Raw genomic sequence first — 12363 nt, 5'->3', positions numbered from 1 at the left:
GAAGATCCCCCTGTCATCTCCGCTTGCGAGACTAATTTGTGCGATATTGTAAGGCGGTTTTGGGAAGTCGATGGAGATTATTCGCCCTCATCAATTTCGGAGGAAGATGTTCATTGCGAACAGCATTTCGTCACAAACTGCATTCGCCTAGAGTCCGGAGCTTACTCCGTGCGTTTGCCAACCAAATTCAGTCTAGAGGAATTAGGAGAATCGTATCAGCAGGCGCTACGTAGATTTCTCAATTTGGAGAGGAAGCTAGCAAAAAATGCACAGCTTAAGGCAAAATATATGGAGTTTCTTCAGGAGTATCGTGATTTAGGACACATGTCGCCAGCTTCGCGGCAGTCAGACCTCCCGCAGTACTTCTTGCCTCACCATTGCGTCCACAAGCAGGATAGTACAACCACCAAATTACGCGTAGTGTTCGATGGATCTGCCAAAACAGCGTCTGGAGTATCACTGAATGATGCGCTTATGGCTGGACCCACCATCCAACCTAAAATTCTGATAACTCTGCTTCGTTTCCGCTTTTTTAAAGTCGCCTTGTGTGGCGATATCTGCAAAATGTACCGCTGTGTACGCGTTTCCCATCCCGATACGCACGTGCAGTGCATCCTATGGCGCAATGGAGGAGGAGATTCAGGTGTTCAAGTTGGAGACTGTTACTTACGGAACCAAACCTGCCGCTTTCTTAGCAATTCGTGCTATGCATCAATTGGCAAATGATGAAGAGTTGCGTTTTCCGCTTGGCGCTGATGTTGTTCGAAGAGATTTCTATGTCGATGATCTCATATCTGGAGGGGACAGCATTGATTCTGTCATCAAAATTCGTCAGCAGGTAAAGGAGCTACTTTCGAAAGGATGTTTTCCCATACGTAAATGGTGTTCCAATGAACCCGCTGCTTTGGAAGGCGTATCGGAGGCGGATCGCGAAAAGTTCCTTACCTTTCATGACGGGACTGAAGTAACCAAGGCGCTTGGTCTAGTTTGGGATCCCACCACGGACAATCTTCTGTTTAGCTTCGCTCACGTCGGAACCGCTGCAGGCCCAATATCGAAGCGTTCGGTCCTGTCTACACTAGCTAGGTTCTACGATCCTCTAGGGCTCATCTCTCCCATCATCACAAAAGCTAAAATATTTATGCAGTCGCTATGGAACGAAAGCCTAAAATTGAATTGGGACGAAAGCCTGCCCCAGGATCTACATACGACTTGGATTGAGCTGACTTCGCAGTTGTCGATGGTTAAAAACTTTAAGTTTCCACGTTACGTGCTTCGGCAGCAAGCCAGATTAGAAATGCACGCGTTTTGTGATGCGAGCCAAGCAGCATATGGCGCCTGTGTATACATGCGTTCGGAAGCTCTTGGCATTGTGCAAAGTCATCTCTTATGCTCTAAATCCAGAGTCGCGCCCTTGAAAAGTATGACTATCCCCAAGCTTGAGCTGTCCGCTGCCCTCGTATTAGCCGAACTAGTGTCCACCATAGTTAAGGGATTATCAGCTCCATGCCAAATACATTGCTGGTCGGATTCATCCATAGCCCTTGCCTGGATTCGAGAATCACCATTGAATTTTAATATATTTGTTTCTAATCGAGTTCAGCGGATTCAGGAGCTCACCGCTGGAATGACTTGGCATCACGTGCCCACATAGTTGAATCCTGCCGACATCATATCACGTGGAGCCACGCCCGCTGAACTAATGGATAGCAGCCTTTGGATCTCTGGACCACCATTCTTGCGTCTTGAGAGCTCAGAGGGGCCTGCAGACCGATGTACCAGAACGTCGTCATGCAGCATTGGTTGTTTCAAACGAAAGGGATGTATCGTACGATTGCAAATTTCAAAACTCATTCGGATCCATGCAGCGCGTCTTTGCTTACATATATCGATTCTACATTCTCAAGGACAAAGGCATAGCGCGGTCGAAGGGTCAACTTACCGTAATCGACATCAAAAATGGTACGCATTTGCTCATAAGGGCAATACAGCAGCAACAATTTTCGGAAGAGATAAGGGCCCTCGCCAGCAAACAGGCCCTACCCCCAAAAAGCACGATGGCCTCACTGAATCCATTTCTGGATAGCTTTGGATTGCTGCGTGTTGGAGGCCGCCTCCAAAATGCCGAATTGGACTACGACGCGAAGCACCCGATCCTGCTTCCTAAGGGACATCCTGTCACTGTCTCTATTATTATCTTCTTTCACGAAAGGTTTCTCCACGCAGGAGCTCAAGGATTGCTCGGACTGCTTCGGCAAAAATTCTGGCCTATTGGCGGACGCAAATATGTTGCGGGAATCATTCGCAAATGTGTTAGATGCTTTCGTTTGAAGCCAGTGCTGAGGGAACATATCATGGGAAACTTACCTGCGGATCGCGTAAGGACTAATCCAGCATTCCACACAACGGGCGTTGATTTTTGCGGACCCTTTTATCACAAGTCGGAAGTCAGAAGCAGGCCTCCTATCAAATGTTACATCGCTGTCTTCGTATGCTTTAGCACCAAAGCAACTCATTTGGAAGTCGTTCGGGATCTATCTACAGAATCCTTTCTGGCAGCATTAAGGCGTTTTATAAGTCTACGTCCCAAACCTCGAATCATCTGGTCAGACAACGCTACAAATTTTGTAGGAGCAAAAAATGAGCTTTTGGAGCTTCGGCAAATGTTCCTCAGCGATCCTCATACGTCGGCTGTGTCACATCTCTGCGTTTCTAGTGGAATCGACTGGAAATTCATCCCCCCTCGCTCACCTCATTTTGGGGGTTTGTGGGAGGCGGCTGTTAAAGCAGCTAAATATCATTTTCATCGCATCGTCGGGACCTACATTTTTACTCTTGATGAAATTCAGACCTTGGCTTGTGAAATCTCTGCTTTGTTAAATTCCCGTCCGCTTTATGCAATTACAGAAAGTCCCGATGATCTAGATGTGCTCACGCCAAACCACTTTCTCAATGGAGCCCCGAAAGCTGCATTCGACGAGCCAGATGTGGCGCATCTCCGGGTCAACATACTTAGTCGATGGCAGCGGCTGTGTCAAATGAAGCAGGCGTTTTGGAGAAAAAGGAGCACGGCGTATCTTTCGATTCTTCAGGAGCGGAGCAAGTGGCGGTCATCGTCTCCAAACATCAAGCTAGGAGCGCTCGTCATGATCAAGGAGGAAACGCTGCCACCATTAAGGTGGCCGCTTGGCCGCATTGAGAGCGTCATCCCAGGAAAAGATGGAACCATCAGAGTAGCCGTCATCCGCACTCAAAAAGGCCTTTTCAAGAGGGCCGTTGGAAAAATAGCGGTTCTGCCCCTTCAGGATGGATCTGTTGAAAGCCTTTGCCTTCCAACGGGGGGTGAATGTTCGGAGCAGAACCCAGCCGATTAGCTGCTTGCCAAATAGCACCTAATTCTTGGCCCTCAGCCGCTTATTTTGTTTGTTACTTATGTCTATGTCACTCATTTGTTTGTTAAAGCTTTGCGCTTGCTTGCCCTGCTAAACGCTCTCTGCCAGCTCGCTCTTCGCTATCTCCGCTTTGCGTCTGCCTACCGACGTCGGCCGAGCGAAGCTGCGCTTAGCGATCGGAGCGGCAATGTAAAGGGCAGGCAAGCCACACTTGCAATTTGGATGTCACGCATTAAAGAACATATCGTAATTTTATTTCTGCGCCGAGTTTTATTTAATTCGAAATAATTAGTCGGCCGATTGGGGATAAAAAACATTATCTCCACACCGTCCGTATAGAATATTCGCTAAACTTTTTTCGCCCAGAACTATTGCAAAAACAAAACGAACGCCCAGAACTATTGCAAGAACAAAACGAACTCGAACCCTTAATCAACGCCTCTCTCCCACCACAGAGTACAAAAAACTTGTCTAGAATTTCCCTAATGGAAAGGTTTGTCTTTCATGTAACGAAACTTATCATTACGCATTATAGACACTTGACCAAATTGATTTAGGGCTAAGAAAGAGAACCACAAGCCAAAGGGAAAACTTGAAAGGATTTGCTAGGGGAAGAAGCCTTTTACTTACTCTTGACATGATTAGAGCTTGAATAATTCAGAGAACAGGAGAAAAATATAGAGGATGGAAGAGAAGACTGATATTAGAGTAAGAGTTCCTCTTCCATTGAAGTTTCCCCATCAATAGATCCAGAAGTACTGACCAAACGTTTGATCAAAAGTCTGCAGGGTATTTAAAGCTTCGTTCTGCCACGATCCCTGATTCTCATTCATGTTTCCAATTAGCCGAAATAAATTACACAAATTAGTTTCTTTGTTTTCCCACACCACCCCTAAAGAAGTTGCTGTTGACCCACCACAGTCCCACCACCTCATCACTCCACTGCAGTACTCTGGACATTTTTGTATCATTGTCTGGTTTTCCAGGGAGGAGGAAACCATCAAATTTTAATGAGGCAAATGTTTTTGTGTGTCCACTCGCCAGCAAAAGTTGAAAAATGTTTGGCTTTTGTTCAGCTTTTCTTGTTTTTCCCTGTTGTTTTCCCCAACTCTCTCTCTCTCGAATGCTAAACAAGCTCATTAGAAGTTGTTGGTGTTTGTGGGTCACTTTCGAAACTTTTCGATCAGAATTGTTGCCCCATAAATGTATGTACTATCAAAGTTTTATTTTTTAATTATTCGGCAGCAACACTTTGTTCTTATGTTTAATTATTACTAAACACTCTAACAACGCTTTCCCTCCTCTTGTATCCCCTCCCCCCGCAGTACGGTGAACTGTCGCTAACAACGAACCCCGCCTTCAGCCTGTACAACACTCCGCAACGTGCCCCGGCCGCCCAGCGTCCCGTCTACACCGCCCCGCCGACGCTGCTCTCCACCCGCACCCCGCCGAATATCTACACCCGTATTCCCGACCGGGGAGTCGGCGGGGGTGGTGGCATGCCCGGAGGAGTGGGTGCCACCAGCTATCATCATGAGGCGCGCACCTCTCCCACCTCGCCCTACGGCTTCACGACCACCTGCACCATGCCCCTGCTCGGCGGCCAGTCCAACGGTTCGCTGCAGACCAACAGCAGCGGTGGCGGCGGCGCTGGCGTGGGCGGGGCGAGTGCCTGCAACACGCTGCCCCATCCGGGCAGCCTCCACACGAGCGGCATATCGGCGGCGCTGACCAGCTCGGTGACCAGCGGCAACATCACCATCGGCGCCGCCCAATCGCTGTTGACGTCGCCCCGCTCCCAGACCGCCTACACCACGCTGGGGGCTGGTGTGGCACCTGCAGTGTGCGTGCAGTCGCCACTGCTGCTGGCCGGCGGGGGGAACTACGAGACGGTGAGCTCCTGAGAGTTACCCAAAGAGGACATCAAATGTCAGATAGTCTGCATAGGGGGGAGCAGTACGTGCACCACCACAGCGCTGGGCGCCGAGCGCACCACCATCGTCTAAGAGGAGCAGCAGCAGGAGGAGGAGTGGAGGAGGAATTGTGGCGAGGAGGTAACTGCATCTCAAAAATCTGTATTATAGAAATAAAACTGCCGCTGGCGTGGGTTTCGCTTTAAATAAAAACAAAAAATATATAAGAAATCTCTTTCGAAAGCGAAACGAACAAAACTCTTACAAGACTTTCCGACTTCAAGCAGCAAAAACCCCGTATAAGAAAGAACTCTATATAGTTATAGGATACACTATATATATATGTACTGGATATAGCAGTGTTTAGCCCCGACCTAAGAAAAAAGAAGCATTTACATAAGAGTAATATATGCATAAGTTACTTCTGTACCATAGAAATGAATGTTTGATGCGGCCCACTTCCTTTACCAAATGTGGGGTTAGGCCCGAACGATCTTTGTGCGCAAATACTTCAGTGAACAAAAGAGCTATGCCTGTGAAAATACACGACACGACACGAAACCCGAACAGAACACAAAAAACTAGTTTAGATACGAGATACGAGTATAGCGAAATCGTAAATAGATAAGGTGTGTATATAAAGCGTATATGTGTAATTAGGCTAGGAAGCAGGTCAGCTAATACTTAAACTAGCCACTAAAACGTAGCCTAAACTCAATTGAACTTAGTTAGTCAAGAATCTACGAAAAGACTATCCCCCCTGAATATATTATAATAAAATTACAGAATTTAATGGCATATCTCTATATAAATATAATACATAAATAGCACAAAAAAACCACAACATCGGAGGAGACCACATTAAAGGAACCTAAAAATAGGCGCAAACTAGATACATAGGTATGAAAGATACAGCACCATATGATAGTATGGAATATGTACATATGCATGTATGTAATTGTTTGTGTGCATCGAATCATCGTCATATTTTGTTAAATGTGAAATGAAATTTTATAAAAATCTGTTGTCGAACAAAAAGCTTTATCAAGTCTATATAGAATATGAATATGAATATGAATATATATACATATGTATGTATGCATGATCGATCTGTATGTATCCATAGCCGGACTATGCGCAAACTAAAGTTCAATGTGTCTCCACTACAACCGCCACCTGCCCCGAAAACAATTTTCAAATTTTCAACTCTATCGAGCGCTCTATCTGTAAGATCTTTCTATATACATATGTATCCCATCCCCCCCTCTCAACATGCAAAGTGCTTCTTCAATGACAAAACTGAATTGTGACTCGAATTATAAATTGGAAAACATATAAAACAAAAATTAAAAAAAATAAATTAAATTTTGTTTAGATTTAGAAGCTAAGAATATTCGACTCCATAATATATATTTTCATAATCCTACATCTAGTTTGAGTAAAATTAATCTGTAAACTTTTAATATGTAAACTTTTAATAGCACGGTTTTATTATATGTTCTTCTTTCTTGATCGTCGTATTCGAATGAATGTGTGTTGTTCTTGTCGAGGACAAGTATCGATATATCGAGTACATTGGTATTTCTTATAATACTATCGATAAGTAAATCTTAAACTAATATTCAAATCTTATAAACTAATATTCATATCTTACATTCGGGCAACCTGACTACAGATCGCCCACGATCTACACACTAAGGCATACAGTTGGTTAAACATTTCTTATTCGGTATTGTCTTACTTAACATACTATTTCATCGATTAACAACATGAGACCATGGTTTTATCCTTACACTCTACCCAGGGTTTAAGCCTTGCTGGAATGGCATTTGCGTCAACTGACAGTCCTCAATGTCGATAACCTCATAACGATCATTATCCAATACTCTATTGATCCTGTACGGTCCTCGATACTTTGGTGCGAACTTCTTATTGATCCCCGGTGTTGTGTCCACATGCCGGACTGCTACATAGTCACCAGGTTCATACTTTAATGGGGCTCTATGTTTATGGGCATACATCTTCTCATTTCTTTTCTGCGACAACCGTATGTTCTCACTTGCTATTTCTCTTATAGTTTCCAACTCTCTAAGTTCTGACGCTAACTTCTCCTCTAGGTATTCGGTTCATTCATCTACAACGGGTCCTTTCTGGGGTATTCCAAATAACAATGTGCTAGGTGTCTTTTTCGTACTGCTGTTAACGGAGTTATTAATAGCGTGCTCTACCTTGCTCATCAACCTATACCAATCGGCTTGCTCAAGGGGCTCTGACAGTTTTCCTAACATAGGAGTAAGAACACGATTCACCCGCTCCACTTGGCCATTCGCCTGCGGTGCACCTGTAGCTGCCTTAATGTGCTATATCCCTCTCTCCTGCAGAAAACTAGAGAACTCTAACGAGGTGAAACAGGTCCCACGATCTGATATTATCCTAGTAGGGCGACTATAGAAATCAAAATATTTACTTAAGGCATCCTTCGCTTCCCGCGTGCTGGCACTATTAACCGTGAACAATTTGACAAACTTAGTGAATGCATCTATTACCACAAGGAGGTGTTTTCGCTTAGATCTAATACTCGGCAACGTACCCAAATGATCAACATGTAGGGTATGAAAAGGAACACACGACTTTGGGATACTATGGAGCGTTCTGTTATGGATTTTTTTAGGCATCGAGTGTAGTATACACGGTTGACAGTTTTTGATGAACCTTGCCACTTTACTTCTCATCGACGGAAACCAGTAGGGCCTCAAAAGGTCACTCACGCACTTCTCTGCGGCCAGATGTCCTAGTTTTTCGTGTGACCGCGTTATCAACTGCTCTTCCATACACATTGGTACATAGAAACATAGTTTGTTTTCACAACTCCTCTTGTAAACAATACCATCTATCATTTCAAAATCTACTTCAATTCCATCCTCTAGCATTTTTCGAATCCTAACTACTTCCTTGTCTCGCATCTGTTCTGTTTGCAATATCAAATCAACATCTTCTGGCGTTGCACCTACTACCCCAACTATCAATGATTTTAGTAATCTTTCCTCCTGAAACTCTAACTTGTCCCTCTCTACTGTATCCTCAAAACATTTTTTCTCTTTATCTGAATTCCTACTACTAATGTACTTTACTCCCCCCACCACATCGTTAACGCTTCCTCTACATTGGCTCAAATCTCTAATTTCAATCTTCGATCCATCCTCTTCCCTATATTCACTATTCTCTATGTTATCTCTACAATCACTACCAAGGTTCTCTCTATCATCAGACTTCCGCCTATTTCCCAATCTACTTCCTACTGCACTTGATTCTCCACACTCAATCGCAGGGTTCTGTACGGTACTACTACGCTCTCTACTGATATTTAATTCTCTACACTTAATCACAGGGTTCTCTACGGTACCTCTATGCTCACTTCCGGGGTTGTCTCTACTTACCCTATTCCTTGTATATTGCTTTCTACTCTCATCTTTTTCTAAATTAGACTTTTTTAAGCCGTATTTGACTCTGTAACCATCCTCTAACATATTCGTCACTTGATCTTGTCTGCTCAGCGCATCAACGTGCGCCATACTGGCCCCAGGTCTGTGCATAATGGAGTAATCATAGTTCTCTAACTATAGGGACCACCGTGCTATCTTAGGACTAATTGACTTTCTGGTTAACGTCTGTACTAGCGAATTACAATCCGTGATTATTTTGAAGGACCTATGCTCCAAATATGCTCTAAAACGCCTCAATGCATAAATTATAGCCTATGTATCTAGTTCGAAACTATGATAACGTGATTCTCTTTCTGTTGTTTTGCCGGAATAATAGGACACAGGGTGCATCTTCCCATCATCTTGTCTTTGCATCAGTATTGCGCCATAACCGTATGAACTTGCGTCTGTATGTAATTCCGTTTCTCTATTTGGGCTAAAAATGGCTAATACCGGAGGATTTGCCAACGCATTCTTAAGAGTTTCAAACGTCTTCACCTGTTCTCTATTCATGGGAAACGGACCACCTTCTTTTAACAACTGCACCAAGGGCTTAGCTGTCGTCGCAAATGAAAACATGAAACGTCGAAAATACGAAAAGAATCCCAAGCATGAGTGCAGTGCTTTTACATTTTGAGGGACTGGGTATTTTTTCAAGGCCTCAATATGGGAATCACTAGGAACTATTCCGTTTTGATTAACTTTATACCCCAGGAAATCGATGTTTCGATTGACAAACCTTCACTTTTTTAGATTTATCTCTAAATTTTGCTCGCTAAACCGAATGCATAGTCTTTTTAATATATCCATGTGTTCTTCAACTGTTTTAGTCGCTACTAATATATCATCCATGTACACTGCTTTTGTTCCTAATAAAGTCTCTCAAGAGCTCCGAAATAAATCTCTGAAAAATAGCGGATCCATTTTTTAACCCAAAGGGCATTCTCAAGTACTCATACTGTCCTTGCGGTGTCACAAACGATGTATACGGAACTGATTTTTCTTCTACGCCTATTTGATGATACCCACTTTTCAAATCTATAATGGAAAAACAGCACTTGTTTTCTAAAAACTCAAGACAGTCCTCAATATGGGGCAATGGGAAATTATCTTTAACAATTCGTTTGTTCAGACCACGGTAATCGACACACATTCGAAGTTCTCCTGATTTTTTTTTACTAGGACCAACGGGGAAGCATAAGGAGACTCACTATGACGGATAGTCTCGAATCAACTTTCATAGAGATCGGTTGTGTCGCGCTTGTGCAAAGTTGTTTTCTTTATTCTGCTTTAGCGGAGCATTCTCTTGTGTGCTAAAAATAGCATACATCGTAAATTCGGGTGCTGCTTTGTGCGGTGTCGGCAATTGGACAAAAACAAAAAACACATTTGTGAACGTTTTTACAACTGTATTCACTGCCCTTCGGGCAAGACATTCCCCTCAGTCTGCGCACAGCCGCACAAGAGGGGCAATAAAAACTTCGCTTATCAGCTACGGTATAATGAATGCGAATAGTTCATCTGACTCTCGGCTTAGAAATAAGCGGACTGATCATGAGAGAATGCTTCTAATATCAGGCAAATTACCTTCTGAGATTCGTTCTGAGTATCGTTCAGAGGCTGAACGCTATCCATGCACAGAAACCACAACAACAGTAACATTCACTAGTGCCACCAACAACCCCCCCTACACCACGGCAACTGCTACAATAAGCAGTATCTGCCCTGCACTAAGCTTTGATAGCCAAGAAAACTCCATATCCACATGCCCCGACGACACTGAGGCAAAAACACTTCGCACTGCTGCCGAACGCCTTCTGGATGCTCAAAAACGGAGAACGGGCAAAAGAAAAAACGATCAGACTTTGTCATCTAAATCTAAACGAGGGAGCGGCGGCCGGGACCTGGGCTTGCCCCCCACTACAAGCCAACAGGCAAACACCAACAACAGATTTTCCATTCTTGACACGAACATCCCAAGTGATAGTAATAATGAGGAAGTTCGGATGAATGTAGATGCAGACGCTGGAAATGACCAACTGGATGAACACCTTTATGAAGCAGTTAATACAGACCAGTGTCTTCAAGGAGAATCAACGAGCTCTGGTAATCAGCTTAAAGGCCCTCCAAAACCACCGCAAATAGTTGTCAATATTAGCAACTTAAATGACTTATTTGATGTCATAAAGGACGTTGCAAATTTGAATAACGTTGTCGTCAAAGCTAACCAGGGGGAAACGGTCAGAATCCTCCCCAAAGACAGTGATACCTATAGAGCAATTGTGGATTGTTTCGATGCCATTGGAATAGAATTCCACACATACCAATTGCAGACTGAAAAGCCTCATAGAATTGTTGTAAGAGACCTACATCATAGCACCCTAAACAATGATATTACCGCCGATTTTAAAATGTTGGGTTTCGAGGTCCTTCACATCCATAATCCAAGCTCAAGGACTAACAAGGACGAAAAACTTAATATTTTTTTCATTAATATTAAGCCTTGTGCAAAAATTAACGAAATTTACCAAGTCAAGACCCTTTGCCGCCAAAAAATACGGATTGAAAGGATGCGAAAATCCACAGAGATTGCTCAATGTCGTCGATGCCAGGATTTCGGCCACACAGCCAAATACTGCCGCCGACATCACAACTGTGCCAGATGCGGTGAAAATCATCAAACCTCACAATGCACACGCCCCCTAGATGCACAGCCAACCTGCATTCACTGCTCTGGAAGCCATATGGCCAGTTACAAAGGATGCCAATGGTATCAGGAGTTTCTACGGCGATCAATGGGCTCCGCAAAGAAGGCAATTAATACGAACAGGACGGGTCATGTCCCCTTAAATAATCAAGTGGCATATGCTTACTCTACCACACTTCCTGGAGACCAGCAACAGTTTCCTACCTTGCAGTCTAGTCACAAAAAGGGGGCTAATAGACCAACAATACAGCAGCACCAGCGAAATATTGATCAGCACCAACCTTTGGTAGGCACTAGAAGTAATACAGGAGCCTCCTATGCTGCCGTAGCAAATGGTAATTCAAATGCAATACCTGCTACACCTGCTCAGCGTCGTTTTCATAGTCTACAAGCGCATCAGCCACAAGGATTGAATAACCAGCAACAGAATTCATATGAAGTTCATGCACTGCTACAACAACAGCAGACAAAATTTCAACAATGGCAACAACAGCTCCAACAGCAGCAGCAGCAGCAGTTTCTTATGTGGCTACAGCAACAGCAGCAAGAACAGCAGCAGCATAATAGTCAAGCCAATCAACGCCTTGAAAAACTTGAAAAAATGGTTTTTGAATTGGCCAACACGATTAAGCAATGGGCTGGATCTAATCTTCAGCTCCAGAACAACGTTTCAGCATCTCAATGAACCCACTAAAGGTTCTCATCTGGAATGCTAACGGCATTTCAGGGAAAGCAAAAGAAGTTGAGCTCTTCGCGCACAAGAATAGCGTTGACATTCTTCTTTTGACGGAGATCAGAATTAAAAGAGGGGCAGCTGTAAAAATACATGGATATGCCTTCTATCCAGCCTTCAAGCCATCGCGGAATAA

The 12363-nt window shown here is 43.9% G+C and overlaps 1 protein-coding gene across 4 annotated transcripts in view; it reads left to right on the top strand.

The window, feature by feature from the left end:
* The window catches only part of LOC117190098 (hemicentin-2-like), a 155370-nt gene extending 149852 nt beyond the window's left edge, over positions 1-5518 (top strand). For 2 of the 4 annotated variants that reach the window (XM_033395184.1, XM_033395183.1), the window contains one exon: positions 4718-5518. In XM_033395184.1, coding sequence (XP_033251075.1) covers positions 4718-5296 — 579 coding nt within the window. In that variant the 3' untranslated portion in view covers positions 5297-5518. Of the gene's footprint in view, positions 1-2907; positions 2947-4717 lie in introns of those variants that run through there. The other 2 variants (XM_033395187.1, XM_033395186.1) reach the window with 2 other exon arrangements.
* The last annotated feature ends 6845 nt before the right edge of the window (positions 5519-12363 follow it).

This window comes from Drosophila miranda, assembly GCF_003369915.1.
Source record: "Drosophila miranda strain MSH22 chromosome Y unlocalized genomic scaffold, D.miranda_PacBio2.1 Contig_Y1_pilon, whole genome shotgun sequence".
In the NCBI taxonomy this organism is placed as follows: domain Eukaryota; kingdom Metazoa; phylum Arthropoda; class Insecta; order Diptera; family Drosophilidae; genus Drosophila; species Drosophila miranda.
This window is presented reverse-complemented; position numbering and strand designations above follow the sequence as displayed.